Source organism: Cyclospora cayetanensis, unplaced genomic scaffold (genome assembly GCF_002999335.1).
Source record: "Cyclospora cayetanensis isolate NF1_C8 unplaced genomic scaffold, CcayRef3 CcayRef3_contig_45, whole genome shotgun sequence".
Lineage (NCBI taxonomy): Eukaryota > Apicomplexa > Conoidasida > Eucoccidiorida > Eimeriidae > Cyclospora > Cyclospora cayetanensis.
In genome coordinates this window covers 144,109-165,181 of record NW_020312425.1, presented here as the reverse complement: position 1 = coordinate 165,181, position 21,073 = coordinate 144,109, and the positions used below count along the sequence as shown (strand labels likewise).

Genomic DNA, 21,073 nt, shown 5'->3' with positions numbered 1-21,073 from the left:
CAGCAAAAATGACCAGCAATTTGGCTGTCACCTCCTCGTTCAGACAGAGCTCTTTCTTTTGTGCATGCGGAGGAGGACGAAGGATTCTCGTACACTTGAGCCAAAGGTTGTGTCTGCTTACTTGCCCTTGGCGTCTGTAGGCTTAGCCCCGTCAACAGAAGATTTGCTAATATTGTATTCCTGAATCCGCTGTCTCACAGACTTTGCCGTAGCTGCACCCTCTGTAGCGTTAGTATGTTCTTCTGACACCTTTGTGGGCATTGGATTGTTAGAGCTCAATACTACGGGGGCCTTGCCCACGGAGTCTTTCCCTCCTGGTGATTTAGCGGATCCCACAGAGGATTTGACGTCAGGAACCGTACACGGCCGCTCGCCCTGTGTCTTACTGCCCCTGCTGTTGCTGCTGCATCGGCTTCTACTCCCACTACTGGGTGGTGGAGAAGCTGCCCCCTTCTGCTGCGGCTCCTCAGGCTGCTGCTGCTGCTGCTTCTGCTCGTTGCAGTCTACTCTGCACGGCTCGTACTGGTGGATGCCATCGCTGAGGACTTTTGCAACTTCCCTCTGTACGCTTTCCACCTGAGACAGCGCAGAGCAACAGGAGGCTATTTGCCGCCCCTCTCGCCTCGTCTCCTGGGGCTTAGATGCATGCTTCCAGAGAAAATGGAGCTCTGGTTTTTCACGCACTCGTGTGGGGAGTGTGGGCTGACGTCGCACGCTACAGGGAACGTGGTGTGCATAGCATGCGCCCTCCAAGACGAGGAGAAAGGCGCCTACTAGCTCAACATACTAGGAAGATAGCGGGAAAGTCTAGGGAAAAAAGAACACCCCTGGCATAGTGAGGGCCTTACAAGAAGGGCGTGGGGGGCATTTCTCGAGGACAGAAGGCCGTCAATGGTGGTGGCAAATAGCTCCCACCTCCCGATGACTGCGTCTTTAGAGTAGACCTCCTGCTTCAGTTTCTGCAGCTCGCCGTTCAGCTGTAAGGCCACGCAACAGCAAGGGCACGCCGACAATCAGCAGGAGTAGACAGCAGGTGGTGTGCGCTGCTCCTGCACACGGTGTCTCTTGCGCGTTGTTTGTAGCGGTGTACACCGGGTCATTAGACAAGAATATGTGCGAGGCCATGGCATGCATCAGCTTTGCACAACCAAGGGGCAGCAGCGTTTGTTTTTTCCGACGGGACCATTTTGCTGCCCCGAGAGGCGAAGCCTAAGAGTTTCGAGTTTAAAGGTCAAAGCTGTGCCAATGGCCCCTACAGTAGCAACTGTCTTGTCACTGGTAAATTCCCCCTTCAGCTGCTCGGCTTCTCTGCGCAGTCTGTCGTTCTCCCTTTGGGCGTCACAGTAATTTCGCTGCAAAAATCCCGAATTCGCACACCCAAGAAAGACTACAGGCACACCCCGTTACCCCTAAGTAGCTCTGGAAGCCTGCGATAACAGAAAAAAGGCTTCACCTTCCAATCTGCCACTTACCAAAACTTCCTCCATGAGTTCTCGCATCTCCTCGTCGCTTAGCTGCCCGGCGCCAAGACTGCTTGCCTGACAAATCTTCCGCACGGAGTCGATTCCCGTTTGGGGCTTTGCAGCATGTCTATAGGAACGCATGGCAGCGGCGGCAGTGTGTGCACTCTGCCTATGAGGTCCACGTTGCAGCAGGGGGGGGATGGGCGCCTCACAGAAGAAATAACCTTCGTTAGACGGAGGTAGAGCGTAGAGACTCTCTCACGTATGAGCGTTTTGGCAGAAAGCTATTTGCCCCCGATTTAGCGAGAAGACTCCCCAGTTGTAACGCTTACCGCTGCCGCTGCAACTCCTCGCGTGTTGTTTGCAGCTCAGCTTCAGTTTGCTGGTAAACCCTCTTTTCTGCTGCGGCGCGAGCCACCTGCGCACATGTTACGGCCACGCCACTGCATTTGAGCTTTCTCCCCTTGTTGCCCTTGCCTTTGTGGTGACTGGCCTTCTGTGAGGCTGCCAGCGCTAATCTTCGCACGGTGCGAAAAAACAAACCTCCTTGTCAAGAGCCTGTTGTAGCTCAGAAGTCTGCTTTGTCTGCTCGTTAAGGCGGTCTTCCACTACCTTCTTCGCTAGAGTCAGCTGCAGGAGGCACATGCACGCAGTCCCTTACCTAGCAAGCAAGGTGTCCACGGCTTGTCAAGCCGTGGTGGTCTGCAGTGTATGGACGGACCCGAAGAGGTTAGCGCAGTCCTGATTTTTCCATGCCAGTGCAGGTGTTCACATGCCATGCAGCAGCACTCGTGCAGTGTGTGCACCCACCACGTTTAGGAACGCATGCACAGGTGTCAACAACAGGCGCAGGGAGTGCTTTGGAATGTGTAAGTTTATGCATAGCACAGAGCTGCGGAAAACTGTGCTCTGCACACCCCCGACACTAGGGCCTCAGATGGCGAAATCAGCACACATAGTACACATGCACACGTACAACTATTTGGAAAGCGAAGCACGCTGCACAGGAAAACGCACAGGCAAGCATCAGGGGAAAAGAAACAGTCGCAGGGCAGAATAGGGACAGAAGCGGGAGATGATGGTTACAGCGCACGTCTCGAACAAGTAGGCGCCATCCATCCAAGTCCTGAGGCTCGGCGGGGCCTTCTAGCGTCGTATCTGTGAACAGGTCCGGTAGCACGAAAAGAAGCAGCATTTCCTGTAAAATTCCCCGAACAGGGACTGTTAGAAGGCCCCCTCAGAGGTGCTGCCTTGCTCCTAATGCTAGAGGGGCCTTTTCCGTGGGTCAAGTGGCGTTTCGCTAATCCTTCCTCCCCTCAAACAGAGGAGAAAGGAGAGAAAGGCCTCCGACTCATCCGTGTGCGCCTACCTGTCGAGCCGCAACCCCCCCCCACCCCCTGTCTCCCCGCTGCTCCTGCAGCCGCTCTCTCAGATGGCGACAAGAGGGCTGCAGGACGGGCTCCCCCAAACGTCTGGCTGTGCGAGAGCAGCTCCTCAGTGCGTGCGAAAGACGGCAAAGCTGCTGCCCTCTGCTGCGGCGGCTGCGGAGTGTGCGGGAGATGCTGAGGCTTCTCTCCGCTGATGGCTTTCATGAACATCTGCATGGCCTCGGTGCTTCCGGCAGTCTCTCGATCGCCCAAGCCGATGCTGCTCGCCTGTGTCTGGAGGCCGTCGGGGGTGCCTGGTGGGTGCCAGTCCGTGCTCCTCACGTCTCTGTCCGCAGCGGCTCCTAGAAGGGGAGACGCAGGGTTCTCGCAAGCTTGGGGATGAGGCAAAGGCTGTAGAGGAGGCCTAGCTTCGGCCCATCGGCCTTCCCTTTCCGCTTGCTGAGAAGTCGGGGGTGTCACAGTGGACGCGCTGCGTTCAGACGCACTCGAAAGGTTTCTCCAGTGCTGGAGGCCTCCACTGGACGCACCCCCGGAGAGCTGTGGCTCTGCGCTGGGAGTCTGTGCGGCAGTCGTTGTTGCACCGTGGCAGGAGTTTCTGAGCAGCTCCTCTTGGGGGGGGGGTGCTGCGTGCATTGAGGACGAGGTTGCTGGGTGGCTGGGGGCAGGCTGATAAGTCCCTGTGAGGAAGGCTCCATTCGCTGACTGGAGTGTCTGAAGCGGTCCCCCGTCGGAAGGCTTCGCCCCTTCCCAGGCGCGTTGCAGAGGCACTCCGCTCAGGGTTAGGGGGTAGCTGTGGGGGTCGTAAGTTCTGACTTCACGGGAGAGGCCGTACAAGGCTGAGTAGGGTTGACTGTAGACTCCTAAAGGCGGAGAGGCAGGGCCAAACGCGGTGGGGGGCAGCGTCACCCCAGTGGCATCCGCAGCCAGCACAGCCGAGGCTGCAGCTGCTGAGGGAGCAGCAGGATTGCTGGAAGAAGGAAGTCTGCGGTAAGAGGCACTGTGAAGCGCCTGACGAGTTCCTTCAGCGAAGGAGATGCGGTGCTCCACTGCCCCGTGCATCCCTGGGCAAAGAGGGCCCTTGCCCATTGGAGGAAGAGTCCGCTGTGTTTCATAGAGCATATTCACAAATCCCGCAGTGGAAGAAAGGAGGGGGCACCAGACAGCGCCTGTCTGCGCAGCCGCTGCCTCTGTGCCAAGGCCGGCTCGACGTGTCTCTGACCAGTGCAGCTGGTCGTGGATTCCACGCAGCGGCAGCAGCAGGCGTTGCACTCAGAAGCCTCAGACAAGGCCGTTAAGAGGTCCTTTTGGGGAGGCCTCCGCAGCCGCTGTCGGCAGCAGGTGTATGGCGATCCCCCTGTAGAGCCTCACAAGCTCTACAGAGGACCTGAAGCAGCGCGCGAAAGAAGCGAAAGGGGCAGCAAATCGCAGAAGAACGGTGGAAGGAAGCAGCCAGCCACGGAAGGCGGCGGCACTTAGCACACACACATGCAGCGGCTCGCTGCAGTTAAACGAGTCCTGCGTTTTTTTCTAGACAGCGGGAAGAAGAGCAGCTCCACGCCATCCCTGGGTTCCGTACAGTCAAAATTCATGAAACAAACAATTAGCACATTGAAGAACTCCAATTATAGGAAGGAAACAGACGAAGACCTCGCTGCCGATACGCTCAGCAGCAACCCCAGGTGCACGACGGCGTGCAGCGCAGAGCAGCCCTTTAGGCGAGGCGGGATGATGCAAGGGAATGCGAGAAGAGCCAGTGAGCGCGCCAGCTTGCAATTCTTTGGGGCATTTATTTGTTGAACGCCGAGTGCTTTTGCTTTGGACCCTCAGTAGAAACGGAGGCGTTCGATGAATGCCCCAGGAATCGACGGTCTGCCTTACCCTCAGCTCGATGCTGTGGATACTGCGGGAAAGCGGGGGTTGTTTAAGCGAGCAGGGACTTCTCAAGGCGCAACCTGTGTAGCGCACTTGCAAAACTCGCCGTATAGACGAAGCAGCTTGCGTGCTGTGGCTGCTCGATGACTCACAGTCGGCAACGGTAGAGGAGACACTGGGGGCTGAAGAGGTCTGAAGGCCAGAGGCGAGAGAGACTGCCAAGGCTGCCCACGTACCTGACACATCCCAATTAGGATTTACACACTCTAAAGTACCACGGTGCCGGCGTTACACCCTCTGCACGCGTTTAACGCTGCCTCCTGTGTCTCAAGATGAAGACAGGGAATCGGAACTATTCAGGAGAGGCAAAAACACGGAAACTCAACCTCCCAGAATAAGGAAAAGCGGCGCTCTCAATGTGCATTTTCTACCCGTGCAGCGAACGTTGGTTGCTTTGAAAGTCAGATGCTTCCTTGGGGCAGTGAAAAAGGGCTGAAGAGGGTCTGCACTCGACTGCTTCTGCATAAATAAATACATATACAGAGAGAGTTCAGCTTCCCATATGAATCTCAGAGGAAGCATTGTGCATCCTGAGGGCATGCGCCCTGATGTGCGAACAGTTTTAGCGCATATTTCTGTAGGGTGTCTATTTTTGCAGGTTGCACTAGCTGATGGGAGGGCCGTAGCTGGGTAACGACACCCCTAAGTAGATCAGGATTTCCAGGGGTAGGCTGCACAATAGATGAGGAGGGGGGAAGACAGCCTGAAAACCTATGACACTTCAGCTAGTCAACATTAAATGGAGCCAGCACCATACGGTAAACTCTAGGTAGCAGCTTCCCATCCAAGCGACAACAGGCTGCATGCTTGCCTAACAAGCTGTTGTGGTAGGTAGCATGGCAATAAGATCTTTGTGGGCAGGCAAAGACGCTTTCGTGTTTCTGCCGGTTTCAGCCAACTCGTTAGTTTCCCCCGTTGCAACAAAAGCAGACATATCTGTACAAGCGGACACTTGTGAAACGGGCAGAGAAGCAGGTAGCGAAGGCCTTTGGTGCGGTGCAAGACGTTCTGTAGTGTTTCGACTGGAGGCACGGGCAAATCCATGATAAACATCAGCCAAAAATTACTCTGGGCCCCCAGCAGCACAATGCGCAGTTGCGCCCCAGGCCAAATTCTGCTTCTACATTTGACGGAAAGCGAAGAGTGGAACCTTCCGAGAAGAAGAGTTTCTCGAGGTGAGTCATCCGGATCTCGTGTCAGCTGCCCGAGCTCCTCCCTAAGGATAAAGTCTACGGTTCACAGATTCTCTGAAAAGGCTGAAGAGGCCGGCCGCTCCTTGCCTTGGCGTGCGCGTGTTCACACAAGTAGGGAAGGTACGGCATGCATGCGGTCCAATGCAACAGAGATAAGGCCTCCCACTGTGTATGCGCTCAGTCTCTGTCCTCCCGCCACCCTTCCTTCCCCCTAACTACGTTTTCGCATACAAAAAGCAACGCTGCGGCACCAGCAAGAGGGACGCTTGTGTTGCAGGCAGCAGCTCGGGTGTATACGCAGCCCTGGTCGATCCCGGGGCCCTGTTAGTGCTGGTGAATTCAAGAGAGCAGCAATGACGCTCGACGGCCTAGGAGTCCGTTAGTGTGATCGGTGCACGGGCATTGCCGACAATCGTCGGTGCGCGCGTAGGAAGAGGGGCTTCAGAAGCTTCTGCATGCTTTCTGAGCTCTGCGAAAAGGAGAAAAGAGGCATCGTCGAGCGATAGCTGCTAACCTGAACCTAGAGAGATCCCAAGCAGTAAACGCGGAACCATCCAAGAAGCAAAATCTGGATTTCCGCAAAGTCGCATTCGATTTAGGGCCCCGTGTGATTGAGTGTCAGCTCCGTATGGCCGTGGAGTGCGACTACTGGGCCTTCAGTTTTGCCAAGGAGGGTAGTAGACTCGAAAAATGCATGCATCAAGGGCTGAATGTCTCAGCCTCGTGCGAAAGCCGCGCACCTCCTTGATAGCCCGGTAGGACGGGAAGCGGAAGCGGGGTAGATGCGCAGCCATGCAAAAATGAGTCCTTCGAATTTCCCTCTTTCAAGAGAATCTTCTTGACCTCCTCCTCTGACCCCCTGGCTTCCCCGCCTCCAGCTTGCAAAGACAGCGGCACATGGGGGGCCCCCGAGGCCCCCAGATACGGCTGGCCCACTGTCGTTGGCTTGGGCCCTCTCCCACTCAAAGTCTCCTGTCTACTGCCCAGTCCAGACTCTGGAGCCTTCTCTGCTTCTACCGAGCGAAGAACCTGGAGAAAACGCGAAAAGCACAGAGAGAGCAGCAACCGCAAGAGGGGCATTTGGCAGGCACGCTGCAGCCATCGACTCTTCCAGCAGCTGCGCTGCTCATGGAGTGAGTGAGGCCTTTGGTGCCTCGAACACATACAAGGAGAAGGAGGCCCCTACACGGGCGGCAAGCCGCGCGAAAGGCGTGGTTGCCTGACAGCAAAGCAGGAGCTAAGACGTTCGTATCGTGACGGATGACAGACATGCTGCTGGATTGTATGCTTTGCAAAGCCGAAAAAGCGACGCCAGAAGAGCTCCTCCCGCAAGCGTGAGGGCACCAGGTTGTACCGTACTTTCCCGAGGGAAACATTCTCTGCCAACAAGGCAGAGGCCCTAAGAAGCAGCACGTGCACAAGGAAAAGGAGGGAGGCGCTGGGTGGCGTCACTGACTGCCAGCCAGGGCAAAACAGACAAGAAGAAGCACCGTTTCTGTTTGCTTCTTTAATAGAAGCAGAGGCGTAGAAAGAAGCAAGATAAGGAGGCGGCTAAGAGCCAGGAAGACTAGGAAAGGAGGGGCAACAGAGCGCTGAAAGAGCCGCAGAGAGAGAGAGAGAGAGACAGCGAGCACACGAACTGCCCCCAGCCACGCTTGCGTATTGCAGCTGCTGGTGCAGCTCCAGCAGCAGAGCTTTAAGCGCTTACCACTCAAGAAAGATGGAGTCGTCTCCGGCATCGAAATCCTCTGTAGGCAGCTGAAGCCCTGCGCTGCATGTGGCGAGGAACGTCATGGGGTCTGACGTGGCAAAGAGAACTTCTGAGGCAGCAGAAACAGCAGGACGGAGAAATAGAGGCGTTTTCCCTGTGAGGCAGGTGTTTGCAGTCAGTGCAGGTGCCAGCAGACGAGGAAAAGAGGCAGTGACACAGGGAGAGGGCCCAGCATGCTTGCGCAGGCGTGTGACTGCACCGTAGAGAGATCGGTCTAACGGGGGAGGGGGGGAAGGGGAGTGCAGATGCTTCACAGAGTAGCAGATGCGTAAAGAGAGGTTTCCGCGGCAGGTAAAGGGCGAAGGTGACAAGGAGAGATGCACTAGAAAGAAACACCCGGAGGGAGGGGCACGCTTCACGAAGGCCTCCTCCCTCTGCAAAAGAGAAAACGAAAGTAAGAGAGAAATACACACACATGGAGAGAGAGAAATACAGAGGGAGCAAGAGGTAGGAGAGGAATGAAGGGGAGAGGGAGCAAGAGGAGCCCTGAGAGGCGATGAGGAGGACTGGCCATAGTAAATCTGCATGACAGCAGAAGGTCTATGGGGTGGCATGGCAAGACAGATTAGCACGACGGCGAGTGCGAATGTAGGAGGGCCTCAAGAATAAGGCTGACCATCCTTGATAATGGAAAGGTTCCAGCGAAAGACGGCATCTCCGCTAAGATCTTCACAGCTCCACTGAATAATTTGAACCCATGGGTAGTGGGCGTCCTGCAAGGGCCCTGTACGTACACCGCACAGCTGGCCGTGCCATGTGCATTTTGCTTGATGTTGCCGCTTTCGAAAAAGGACAAGAGTCGCGCTCCGCGCTTACCCTCAAGAATCTCTAGCTCCCTCGCATTTTTGTGCGCCTGTCGGCTTCCTGTGGTCCCCATCGGTCTGTGCGGCTGAGAGCACCACAGCTGCGGAGAGGCCTCGCCTGCTTGTTTTCTCGCGAGCTTGGCAAAGGGGAACGCGCATGCACGCCTCCATGCAGGAGGGGGTGGCTCTGGCAGCGGCTGTTTTTCTGGAAGGGAGGGCTCTCCGCAAAGTGCCGCAGAGACACACGCAGCACCAGCTTGCTCGCCGCTGCGAAAGGCTGCTGCTTTTGCCAGACAACAGCCGCACGTGACAGTGCCACCGCGTACTATTCGGCTTCACTGGCGCTCTTAGCGGTCCACTCGGGGGAGAGGCAACGCTTCCGAGAGGGCCTTCCTCGAGCGCGTGTTCGTGTGTATGTACATACACATACATATATGTACATATGTGTGTATGTGCATATATACACATATAGGTGTATGTATGTACATATGTGTGTATGTATATATGAGTATGTGTATAAATAATGTATGTATATGATGAATACATGTATATTATATGCATGTATATGTGTTGAGGCCCCGTTGTTTCTGTCGCTTGGGGGTGGGGGGAGAGGTAGGAGGGGTGGAAGGGGGGAGAGGCCCCAAGTGGCGTGAGTCGCTGGAAGTTCAAGCAGCGCTAGAAGAAGGCTGCGAAACTCGCGCCTCGCGCGTAGTCTTGCGGCTTGCCGCACAGTGCGAGCGGCAGGGAGTGTCGCAACCCCCGGCTTTCGCGCTCAGCGACACCTGAAAGCGCAATGTATCTTGTTTGACGGGAATTATGAACTTAAAAGCGGCATTTTGCAGGCGTGAGGAGCCTCCCCCGCGGCCAGACTGAGTGCCACATCGAATGTGAGAGAGCCGCGCGCAGACACCGGAGGGCCCGCAGCCGGCCGGCCTCGTCGGGGAAGGAGGGGACCGTCGAGGGGGGCCCCCTGCCCCCCTTGAGGAGACACTTCTTGCTCGAGGACGGGCAGTTCTTCTGTGTATGCGCATGTGTAGATATTTCTCTTCGCGTTTTCGGAGTGGAGAGCGTGACGCACGACATTTGTTGAGCCGCCAGCCGCTCAGTTTTCGACCAGCGCGCGTGAGGCCCCCCGCCTGCGCCTGCGGCTCCCCAGGGGGCCCCCGAGTGGGCGGAGGGCCCTGGCCTTGTCGGCATTCCTTGCCTTCGTACTGCATGCTGCCTTCGAAGGGAGCGCGGCTGGAGGCGCTTGCACCGTTCCTGAGCCGAGAAGCTGGGGAAAAGAAGACCCCTCTAAAGGGCCTGCCTCCCCGGGGGCCCCCCTTCACCCCAGTGTTGCGCTGCACCGCGATGGTGTTGGGGCCCCTCTAAGGCTCCAGAGGGCCCTGCCTGGCTGCGCTCTCGGGAGCTGGAGGGAACTTGGCCCACGGGCTGTCTCCAACGCAGCCGACGGGATGCTGCACGCCGAGCGTTGCCTGCTTCGTGCATGGCTGTTGCTGCTGCTATGTCTGCTGAAGCAGCTAGACGCTCCGCTGCCTGCACATGCGGCAGTCGTAGCAGCGAATAGCCGCCTACACGGCGAGGGCCCCCGACCCCTCTGCTTCATGTCGCGAGTGCCACGGCCTGGGGTGCCCATGGGGCCCCCCTGGACTGCAGCGAGAGGGGGGGGCCTCTCACGAGGCCCCCCCCTCCGCCGTAGCGTCTCTCTTATCAGAGCGCACAAAAAACGCGGGTTGGAGGGCAGCGAGTCTCCTCGGCAAGCTGCTGCGGGGGCCCCTGAGGAGGCCCTGGGTACTCTCGTTGGGGAGAAACACGGGGTGGCGGCAGAGGCTTCAGCACTTAGGGATACTCCAGGTGCGAGAGCCGATGCAAGCAGCAGCAGTCTCCCCCCCCCCTCGAGCAGAAAGGGAGACAGTCAACGCGGCCTTCGTAGTGGCACGAGCAGCAACCACACGGACGAAAGTAGTGGAGAAGAACGCTTTCCTCCAGAGTCGGAGCCGCTACCACTCAAAAGCCGCAAAAAAGCAGCGCCTGCTGATCCTGAGACCTCTACTGATGTTGCCTCTACTGATGTTGCCTCTACTGACGTTGCCTCTACTGACGTTGCCTCTACTGATGTTGCATCTACTGATGTTGCATCTACTGATGTTGCATCTACTGATGTTGCATCTACTGATGTTGCGTCTTCTGATGTTGCATCTACTGATGCTGCGTCTTCTGATGTTGCATCTACTGACGTTGCATCTACTGATGTTACATCTACTGATGTTGCGTCTTCTGATGTTGCCTCTACTGATGCTGCGTCTTCTGATGTTGCATCTACTGATGTTGCGTCTTCTGATGTTGCGTCTTCTGATTCCGCAACTGCGCAAAGTGAAAGCCGAAGAAAAACGCCGCCGTCGGTAAAGCAACACCAGCAAGCCGAGGAGCTCTCAAGACAGTCTGCGGAAGAAGAAGAAGGATGCCGTGAGGAGGCCTTCTTGCAATCAGGTCGCACTGAAGCGGAGGGACCAGCGCCTCTGTTGGGAGCAGCTGCTCAGGATGTGGATCCTATAGCCGTACAGGAAGCTGCGTCTTTAGAGGCAGATGCAGCGTCCGCTGGAGTATCTATTGCTGCCCTCCATGCAGTCCTGCCGCTTTCTCGCCTCACCCTCGCCACGTCTTTCACCCCCAAGACGCACAGCCACAAGGACGGATGCAGCAGCGACAAGCGCTCTCTCCTTTCCCTCTGCCTCCCTGGGCAGTCTGAGTTTTTGCAAGGCCAAGCTCTGCTGTCTCCTCCTGTGAGCTGCGCAGTTGCAGACCTGAGGGAGGCTCGCCGCAAGCGCATAAAGGACCGCGCCAAGTTTTTCTCGTGGAAGGAGAAAATCGCTGAAGTGCAGCGGAGACGCATTGGAGTGTCTCTAGCGATGCTTGCAGACCCAAACGATCGTTTCAAGCCGCTTGACCTCGAAGGGGAAGCTCGAGAGGCGTCTGAGAAGGAGCGCTCAAGGCTGCTGCAGCTGCAGCAAAGGCTGAGGAAGCAGCGCAGATGGTGGATCCCCACTCGCACGATCAAGCAGCGAATGGCTGCAAGGGCAGCCGCAAGGCGGCAGGCCCGCCGGCTCGCTCGACAGCAAGCGACTGCTGCAAGGCGTAGAGAAGAAAAGCGTAGGCAGGAAGCGCAGCAGCACCAGCTGGAGAGTGGCGGGCAGGAAGACGCCACGCAGGCAAAAGCGACGACTGCAGCAGCAGAAGAACTCGCAACAATAAGTGCTGCCGCGCTGTCACAAGAGCAGAAAGAAACAATCATTCGCAACCGGCTGAGGCATCAACGGAAAATCTTAGGTCTCCCTCCCGCTTTAGCCTCAGACAACTCTCTCAGCGGCTCTCAAGCGGAGGCAGCAGAGAACTTTTTCGTGAAGGAATCTGTGCGCATTGCGGACGCCATTCAAGAAATTTCCGAGGAGTAAGGGCGAGAGACAGACGGAAACGGGGAAACTCTTCCCTGGTGTGTGTATGTATGTATATCCATAGAGAGAGAGAGTGAAAGAGAGAGTGTCGTGTTGTGCCCTAACAGCGTCGCTAAAGAGGCGCGCTACATCTAGTCACAGAGAAAGAGAAAGAGAGAGAAAGAAAGAGAGAGAAAGAAAGAGAGAGAGAGAAAGAGAGAGAGAGCGCGCTGCTCTAGGGCCTCCTCCGCCTTGCCACCCCGCTTCTCATCTTTGCTCCCCATCGCCCTTTGCCTTCACTGCACGCATAGCTGAGCGGCTGCAAGTCTGCCTGCAGCTGCAGCTGCTTGACGCTGCCTCTCTGGCTTTCTCTCCTGCACTCTCCCTCTTTCCGTGCTGTGTTGCGGACCGACCCGTGCTCAGCACCGTTCACGCGCTGCACAAGCGGCTGTCTACCCTGCCAGTTCTTTACTGTATCAGCTGTGAGCGACTCTCACTGCTGCAGGATGGAGAGGGCAAGCATAGAGGTGTACGCCGAGCTCAAGGCGATCGAAGATGACCCTTCTCTTAGTTTTGACGAAAAAAACCACGTGGCCTTAGAGCCTCGTCGGAGGCTTCGGGCTATCCAGGAGCCTTTCATGAAGCGCCAACTGCCGCTGCTTTACCGCTCCCACCTTCTTATGGGTAAGTCTTGCTCGCGTTGTACTGCTATGGGCCTTTCCGCAGTGGTAGCATGTGCGGGAAGAGAAAGAGAGCGAAAAAACCCATATCTTTCTCGCTCCCTGCCTCTCCTCTGTCGATCTGGCTGTATGTCTGTCTGTCTCGCTGGCTCACATTCTCTCTCTGGCATAAGCCGACCCTTCGAGGCTCTGTCTGCACACTGCCGTGCCGCTTAGGTGGAGCAGCCGCAGCTCCTTTCGCGCAAATGTGGGGCCCCACTGCGAACTACCCACCTCTCGTGCCTTCCCCAACAGCGGCGTTTTTGCTCCCTCCCTCTCTTCTTCTCCCTCTCTCTCTTTCGCTTTGCGTGTTTTCCTTGCTTTGCCCCCTTCCCCCGTCTCTTCCCTGGTGCATCTTCCAAGCGTCCAATTCCCCCGCGTGTCAATGCCACACCCCTCAGCGTGTGCATGCATGAGGCCTCCTTAGGTCTCCCAGGCCCCCCAGCCTACACCTACAAGAACCCCCTGCTGCCTCCTGATGCTCAAGAAAGCCCTGAGGCTCCTGCCCCCTTCGTGAAGCCATCGCGGCCTCTTAGCAGAGCGTGGAAGTCCCCAGACTGCGACTTTCCTCTGTTCCCCTTCTACGCTCAAACCCCTCAGCAGCAGCAGCAGCAGCAGCAGCAGCAGCAGCAACAGGCGCAGCAACAGCAGCCCTTCATGCGAGGGAAACGGCCCGCTGTCGACCCCCCGAAGCCGTCGGACTTGAAAGCCTCTGTCGCAGGCCCCCAGCTCGCAGCAGCTGCTGCAGCAGCAGCTCGCGTGGCGCAGCAGCAGCACCTTCCCCCCCCGCCCCCCCCCTTGCCACAGATCGAAACAATGGAAGCCCTTGTGTGGGACTTACGCGTGAGAAAGGCGTGGCGGCAGGCCTTCTACGTCCAGCAGCCAGGAAGCAGAGACAGTCCGGAAAAAGCGGAGGCGCCGCCTTCAGGGCAGCAAGAAGGCTGCAGTAATAGTGGCGCTAGCACTAGCAACAGCAGCAACAACAACTGTAACAACAGCAGCAGCAACAGCAGCAGCAACAGCAGCAGCAACCGCAGTCAGGAGGATTCAGATAGCGGCAGCAGTCTTCAGGACTCCAGGGACCTATCGAAAGAGGCCTTGGAAAAGGGGGGAGATTGTTCTGAGGCACTATTGACAACGGTTTACGGGCGGAATACTGCGGAAGCTCTCCGCAATCCGGAGGGCAGCGTTACGCACGAATGGAGGGTAAGGCCAGGCAAATCGCGCATACTGAGGGCTGAGAATTTAGTCCACATGATGTTACAGGGATTTTGCCGTTGCGGCTCGTGCTGATGCCCCTTGCCGAAGCAGGATGTGTAGGGGTGTCTGTGTATGGGCTTCTGGCGCTTTGATTTTTGAGATGTGTATTTTATGTAGCTCAAGCTGGCTCTTTCTCTGCCTCACCTCTGTCCGCGTGTGTCTCTCTCGCTCTCTCTCTCTCTGTTGATGCCATGTGTCTGCCTTCCCTTACCTCTGCGAGGGCAATCGAGAGCGGAGAAGCATACGTTTGCGTGTGTTGGGCGGGGCGAAAGTGTGTTTCTCCGGTCGCTCTTTGACATTTCGCCGCAGTTCTCTCAGCTCGGAGCTAACCGCCGCGTAGGAGAGTTTACTTTCGGGCCAGGCACCCTCATGCGCACCAAGCAGAAGGAAGCCAAACGGCTAGGACGTGGAGACGGCAGCGGCAAGGGAGGCTCATCAGGCAGGGGCTGCAAGGGACAGAAGGCGCGTAGTGGAGGCTCGATAAGGATTGGTAAGGGCTTCCTACAGAGCTGACCCTACTGGAGGGATATGCGGCCAAGAAAGCTGGCACAAGACCACCACCAACCCCACCCCGACCAACACCACTACCAGCGTCCATGTGCGTGCTCTGACGTGCATGCCCTGCGGCTGTGTGTGGGATGATGCTGTGTGCACACCTCGCAGGCTTCGAGGGGGGGCAGATGCCGCTGTACCGGCGCCTGCCGAAGTTCGTGGGAAGACAGTTGGGAACAGGGCATCGCAAGAAGTATCGGCAGCACCCCTTCCAGCTACTGCCTCTTCACAAGCTGAACGCATGCAAGGAGGGCGAGACAGTGGACTGGGCCTCCCTAGCCTCGAAGGGCGTCTTTCTAGGCAAATACGCCAGAGACTGTCCAGTGAAGGTTCGCCGCCGCATCGCACCCCAATCGCCATTTTTTTCCCGAGCGCGGCGCGCTGCCGCTGTTGCGGCCACTGCCAACCTGACTTGTCCCCTTGCCCCTCAGTGCGGCTTCCCCTACTGACAAGTCAGCCTGTTCCTTGTGCGTGTCTGTGCGTGTTGCGCTCTTGTAGGTTGTGGGGCCTCCGCTCAGTCGCAAGCGGCTGGGGGCTGCTGCAGACGGCTCTCTTAAAGTCGGGGGATTGCAGGTCAAGGTGTGTCTTGCAGTCTCGCCTTTGCCGTGATATCGCCTTTCTTCACTGTTGCCTCGCAACACCTTTTTGCCGCGAGCCCGTCGAGTCGCTTTTGCGGTTCGTCCGCGGAGGCCACTCCCCAGGTTCGCTCGCCGCAACTGCTATGCTGATGCGGCTCCTCAGGCGCATGCCTTCACGCGCGCAGCCGCGCGCGCCATCATAAAGCTGGGAGGCCGTTGTCTCGTGCTGCAACCCAAGACGCAAGATCGCATTGTTGCTGTGTTCGACCCTGACGCGGCCTCGCTCGCTGACAGTCCAGCGGCAGATCGAGATTCTGTGCCATCCGCCACCCCTTCGGCTTCTGCCGCGGAGGGCAGCACGGACGCCGTAGCAGATGATGAGCACATGCATACGTACAAGCTGCAAAGGGCGGCAGGGATGTCTCTGCAGCAGATTCTCCAGCTGCGACATCGTGTGTTGCACCTGCAGCTGCAGCGGGCCCGGGAACGCGTGGAAGAGTGCACCGGTAAGTTGCAGCGCAGTCCCCACAAGAAGAAATTCGAAAGAAGGCTAGAAAACCTCACGGCACGGGTTGTCAAGCTGGAGCAGATGCTTCGCGAGGTCGAGGCCGATCTTCGCACAGCCCAGGCAGCCAAACTCGTCGCCACTGCCAGCTCTGCTGAGCAGCAGCAGCCGCTCCAGCCCAAGGAGGAGGACGGCAGGCTGCAGGAAGACGAAGAGAGCCCTCCCTTGCCAACCCTGCGGCGAATCCCCCGCCGCATTGCACACCAGGGTCGCCTACCTAAGAGGCAGCGTGACTTCCTGAGGTAGGATTTGCAGCAGGTGTTGGGGTGCCCTCGTCCAGTCACGTGTCTTGGTAAAGTCTGAAGCCGACAGGACTAGCAGAACAGGGGAGGGAGGGGCTTCATGAAGCGGAGGGAGAGAACGCAGATGTCAGACATTGGGCATCTGCACGTGCTGCGCTCTCTGTGTGACATACAGGTGGAGTAGATACGTGGCTCGGGAGCATTGCCGCACCGCCGAACACAAAGCGACTTCTCCTCAAGAGTAGAGAGTTGCGCTCAGGATCCCCTGCTCTGCCTCTGCTGCTGCTCTGCTGTCGTCTCAAGGGGGCTCATGCCGCAGCAGTTTTATAGCCTTCTTCTCTTGGGGCGCTCTGGTCTAGTGTGCGCGCGGAACTCTCGCGTGGTGTCTTCGTTTTGGAAGCGAGCCATGCGCAGAACCTCGTGAGGGAGGCTTCTAGGCATCTGTAGTACACCTCTACTGTAATGAGCCTTGGCAGTTTGCTCTTGAGGCGTGGATTCTCCTTAGCGGGTTTAACGTACCGTTGTTTTTCATTTTTAGGTGTGGTTCGACCGTCGAATGCCTCATTCTGTGGCAGCCCACCGACGGAGAAGCGCTATTTCTCAACAGCGGATTTTGTGAGGAGAACTCATTGTTATCCTCCGAAAAACAACCTGCACCTTCGCTGTGTCGTAAAAAGCTCGTCCTAGACTTGCTCTCTTTTCCTTTTCGTTGCTGTGGTGCTGTATTTGAGGTGCGCAATACATACCCAGTAAATGCGTCTCAGGGATAACAGTTGAGGAGCGGAACGTATCCTCAAGAAATCAGCGGCTGTGAGCAGAACGTATCCTCAAGAAATCAGCGGCTGTGAGCAGAACGCGTGACATTGGCGAAACCCCTACTAACACACGGCTAGTTAGTGCTCTGCTGGGCGCTGCAACAAAAACGTCAAATAAAGCTGTCTGGCTCTTCGAAGCGCCTCTTATTCCAGCTGTCCGACAACTGGACGTGACACATTTTGCTAGTGTAAGAGATAAAGAAACAGAGATCGAGAGAGTAGAGTTTCAGGCGTTTCCCAAGGAGCTTCAGCAGAGGAAAGTGTCTTTGCCGCTACGCGCTATGCCGTGGTTATGCCAGTACACACTTTCTTTGAGGGCTTTCCCTACTCGCCAGTAGTTTTCATGTCTCCCTGTCCTCCAAAGGGGCGGCAGCAGCTATTCGTCGCAGCTGCTGTCCCTCGACTGCAATACACATTACACAAATGGCAGCGCCTTATATGATTTCTGCGAGCATAGCACTGTGTCTTCGCGGAGCACACTGCGGAATCGTAAGGCAACACACCCCCCTGCCCCGGCCTCTGCCACTTGGCTCCGTTTTTCCACACAAGCGGCAACGCCTCATTAGGCGCACTCAGTATGCTAAGCCCCTCTGGCTCCCCTCTAAAACTCAATGACTCTACCCTCAAAGCTTCTCTGCAGGGACCAGAATGGTTCTACAGTAGTAGAAGCTCTCACTAGGGCGAAGGCCTTTAAGGCCATCGACCAATTGGGGTTTGGCCAGAGGGCCCCCAAAAGTAATCGGCACGGCCCTCTTCTTTGGGTTTTGAGGCAAGGCAGGGAGTATCACGAAATCAATGCTGCCAACTAAGTCCTGGCAGACCCTTTCCTTCGGTGAACGAACCACTTCAAATCGTCTTGCGTAGGTGGTCTTGATGGGCTGATACTTGTGTCTCCTTCAGGATTATATCACCCGAATTCTTCAATGGTCTTTGACTGTTCAAGAACGGGACGGTCCAGTGCTTGGCTCAACTGACCGACTCTTGTGCATATATGCAGTGGCAGAGACATAGAGTTGTCACAATGCTGACTTTCACAACGATGCAAGAGACACTCATGACTGGGTGAAAGTCACAAAGGTTCGGGTGGCCCAACTGGCTCATGGGGGCCTCTCGATATCTCTTTAGCGGCGCAATAGGGGCCAGCTTCAACCGCGAGAACGGCAGCTAGCTTCCGTGGTGTGCTACTCCAGATAGGGTCTCTTTGACTCCACAATCTTTTCTCGGCCCCCAAACTCATTATACATAACTGGATAGAAAGTTCTTGAGCGTTTTTCCAAAGGCGTGCCCTCCTGCTTTACCACGTGCTCGCCTCGCGCAGGCTCCGGCGTGGGGAAAGAGGAGGGGCAGCTAGAGTGCTCATGGCTGTACCTTCCAGGCGCACAGCGCTTTTGCAGCTAGTTGCAAGCGGCACCTAGTGCACCGAGGCATATTTTCCACCCAATCTTTATCCTGTACAGCCAGCTCTGCTTTGCAGAAACGAAGACATAGGAACGGACAAGCCACATACTCAATATTTTACCCAGTCTTGTTCTAATGTAGCCGGTGCCGTTAGACTGCGTCCAGGGGTAGCTTAGCCCCTACCCACGGCTTCACTTAAAGTCCCCGTCAGCCAGGGGGCTTGTTGCGGTGCCCAGCATCCCTCTTCAAGGCCCTCGCTTGGCCAGGGCGAGATCGCATGCTTGACAAATTTATCACCCTGTTTTACAGCTATGGCGGAGCACGCCGGGTCTAAGACTTAGGCATCGCCTTCCTCCTATCCTAACGCTTTAGTACAAAGTTACACTGCCCCTTTTAAGATTCTAAAAGTGCCCTTGTAAGGCCCTATGCAACCCACTTCCCGGCCTTACAACCCCCCTTCAGGTTACCCAAACCAAGGGTCCCCACTGAAGTTCTACAAGCTAGTACTGAAGGCTGTGTAGGGGCCTCCTTAAGTCCTAAGTGGGCCCACCACATGGTTCTATAGGTCTTTCTGGAAGGATCTAAGAGCCCCCTTGGCAGGTTTCTCGGGTCTGCAGTCTTACTGAGTTGGCGTGACACGTCCGTTCTGTGGGCAGCGTGGGTAGGGGGTTGTGCCTCTTCGCTGGTCACTAGATCTACGTTCGTAGTGGAGTCATCAAATCATGGGAAAACGATTTTGCTCCCTAATAAAGTAAGTAGAAGGCGCCCGTGTTTGCCCCATAGCTTAAACAGACGCAGCCTCTCACACGCCTTCATCCCCCATGCGCCCCTCTACATGTCCACATGCGGCTTTCCTGTACTGCTGCATATTTTACGGCGCCGTCATTTCTGAGTAACAACCCTTGAAACAACTTATTTTGGTGTCGTTATGTATCCTCCCCATGCGTATTCCCATCCCATAAATGACTTAAACCGCAACACTCGTACGCTGGTGCTGCCTCCCCGGCCTCACCGGTAGCAGCCGTAGGAGCAACAGCGCAGGGGCTGCAGCGTAATCGGTTCTCCAGTATTTTCGGGTTTAGGGCTTTTACTTTGGCTCAAGGGCATGGAATATACGGGCAGCGCCTGAAGAGGGCCCTTTTCTCCCTATCGATGTGTGTCATCCGCCTGCTCTTGTAGGCTTGTACCGCCGTGCGCTGCAGTTGTGAACCTATAGGCCATACTCTTAAACCCCGCTCTTCACCTGCATGTTCTGCTTCTCCCGCCGTCTGCTGCGAGGAGACCCTCCAGCGATATCCGCTTTGCCCAGCAACGTAGCAGCAGCAGCAACAGCCACGACCGCCCTGGATCTGGATCTTATTCGCACGGATCCGAGGCAGGTGCCTTTACCCCCAAGATTTCCGTGTCCAAGCGAGGCCTTAGGGCGTAGGGGGGCCCTTTTGTGGCTAGGGGCTCCTCTAGAGGCCTCCGTGCCGCCTTCTGCCTCCCCGCTGCCTGCCCTTCGGGGTATGTAGTGTTCGGTACTCAGCAGCAGTGGCGGCAACAGCAGCAGCAATAAACTCCCAGAGCTACCTGCTCCCTCTTGCCGCTGTTGCTGTGTGTTCACCTCGACCATTGCGAAAGGGCGAAACGGCAAAACGGCATCATTGGGGGCGCTCAATGCCTCACCTCCCCTGGCCTCTCTCTGTGTACCACCCCCGTAGTAGTACTCTAAAAGGCACCTAGCTAGCTGGCTTCGCAGTCGTCGCGCTGTATGACAAGCTCGGCTTCCGCCGTCGGGCAAGAACTGCACCATCTAGGGCAGCATCAGCGTCTGCATCCGCAGCATCTACAGCGGGTTCAGAAGCAGCCTGTGCTGTACGAGGAACCGAAGCCGTTTTCTGGATCGCTGGACGCTGCACAGGCGGAAGCTTTCGCACCGCTTTCTCAATGCAACACAGGCGGAATGAGTGGAAGTCTTAAGGGCCTTCAGGCGGAGGAACATGATGGCCCTGACTGCAGGGTTGCTACTGGCGCTCCCATGGGGTGTACGGACGCTGCGAGAACTGCAGGGGGAGCTGTTGCATCATTCGATGGGGCCCCTGATGCAGCGGCAGGCAAGGAGTTTCCGGCAGAGGGCGATATCCAGGCGGCCGCTTCCTCGTCTCCCGTCTCGCTAGATCATGGTTCAAGATTATCAGGCAGTTCCTTACCCCCCGAGCAAGGGCGTCCCATCGATGCCAGCAGCGGTGGCTCCCGCAGAGCGTCTGCTGCTGCGTCGTCTGCGCTCGAGGCTGAGGATATCGCCTTGCTCGCGAAGAAGCTGGAAGAAGCGACAGGGCAGCTCGAGGCCTTCACGGCTGCCACTGAGTTGGGGCTGCGGCGCTGTAACCTGCATGCGGAGGCGTTGAAAGCGGATCTCGCTGACGTGTACATCCGCCTCGCGGAGCTTACACGGGAGCTCGATGACATGGAGGACGAGGGGGCGGTGGCAGTTCCCCCAGCACCTCGGACAGCGGCATCCGATGATCCTACTCGGACAGAAGCTTCAGGAGGGGCTGCTGCTGTTGAAGCTGGCGAGAAAGCGTCGGGAGGCTCAGCATCAGCAGCTGCAGAAGGCCCCCCTGCAAGGGGAGAGCAGGGGGGAAAACGTGCCTTTCCTCAGGATGCACCTCCATGCCCACCGAGCGAAGGCTGGGCAGTGAGTCCTTCGGTTGTGCGGTTGTCTGCAGCACCTCCTGCCTTGGGGCTGGGAATGTTGCATGCAATGGAGTGCGACGACGCACAGCAGCAGCAAGCGCTGCTGAAGTTGCAGCAGCAACAGCAGCAGCAGGAAGCGCATCAGGGGGAGTCGCCACACCAGTGGCGACGTGCGCAGATTTCTCCTCCTCCTGCGCAGCAGCAGCAGCAGCAGCAGCAGCTTATAGGAGGCCCCGTGCTGTTTTGCCACGGCAAGGAGGCAGACGCGCTTGATTTGAGTGCAG

At 56.9% G+C, this 21,073-nt stretch overlaps 2 protein-coding genes across 2 annotated transcripts; one reads left to right on the top strand and one right to left on the bottom strand.

The window, feature by feature from the left end:
• Positions 1 to 117: 117 nt before the first annotated feature.
• On the bottom strand, positions 118 to 3,910 carry LOC34620072. Its single transcript, XM_026334581.1, has 9 exons — positions 2,833 to 3,910; positions 2,576 to 2,661; positions 2,201 to 2,388; positions 1,818 to 1,981; positions 1,473 to 1,687; positions 1,179 to 1,352; positions 833 to 977; positions 508 to 636; positions 118 to 281 (listed from the first exon to the last, which is right to left on the bottom strand). The coding sequence occupies exons 1-9, from the start codon at positions 3,908 to 3,910 to the stop codon at positions 118 to 120; spliced, it is 2,343 nt and encodes a 780-aa protein (XP_026190366.1).
• Positions 3,911 to 7,768: 3,858 nt separating this feature from the next.
• Positions 7,769 to 21,062, top strand: LOC34620257. Its single transcript, XM_026334580.1, has 13 exons — positions 7,769 to 7,932; positions 9,126 to 9,318; positions 9,466 to 9,884; positions 10,295 to 11,998; positions 12,487 to 12,665; positions 13,128 to 13,657; positions 13,808 to 13,906; positions 14,270 to 14,450; positions 14,624 to 14,841; positions 15,011 to 15,091; positions 15,254 to 15,897; positions 19,910 to 19,947; positions 20,878 to 21,062. Exons 1-13 carry the CDS (start codon positions 7,769 to 7,771, stop codon positions 21,060 to 21,062), a joined length of 4,635 nt encoding a protein of 1,544 aa, XP_026190365.1.
• The last annotated feature ends 11 nt before the right edge of the window (positions 21,063 to 21,073 follow it).

Bases quoted from the DNA above. Each gene is read 5' to 3' on its own strand.
- LOC34620072 (XM_026334581.1), bottom strand. From the start codon at position 3,910: ATGCACGGGGCAGTGGAGCACCGCATCTCCTTCGCTGAAGGAACTCGT. The intron at 2,662-2,832 runs GTAGGCGCACAC...GGAATTTTACAG, and splicing joins GGGGGGTTGCGGCTCGACAG to GAAATGCTGCTTCTTTTCGT. The intron at 282-507 runs GTAGACTGCAAC...AGGCCCCCGTAG, and splicing joins ACCAGTACGAGCCGTGCAGA to TATTGAGCTCTAACAATCCA.
- LOC34620257 (XM_026334580.1), top strand. From the start codon at position 7,769: ATGGGGTCTGACGTGGCAAAGAGAACTTCTGAGGCAGCAGAAACAGCA. The intron at 9,319-9,465 runs GCGCTCAGCGAC...CAGACACCGGAG, and splicing joins TGTCGCAACCCCCGGCTTTC to GGCCCGCAGCCGGCCGGCCT. The intron at 14,842-15,010 runs GTTCGCCGCCGC...GCGCTCTTGTAG, and splicing joins CCAGAGACTGTCCAGTGAAG to GTTGTGGGGCCTCCGCTCAG.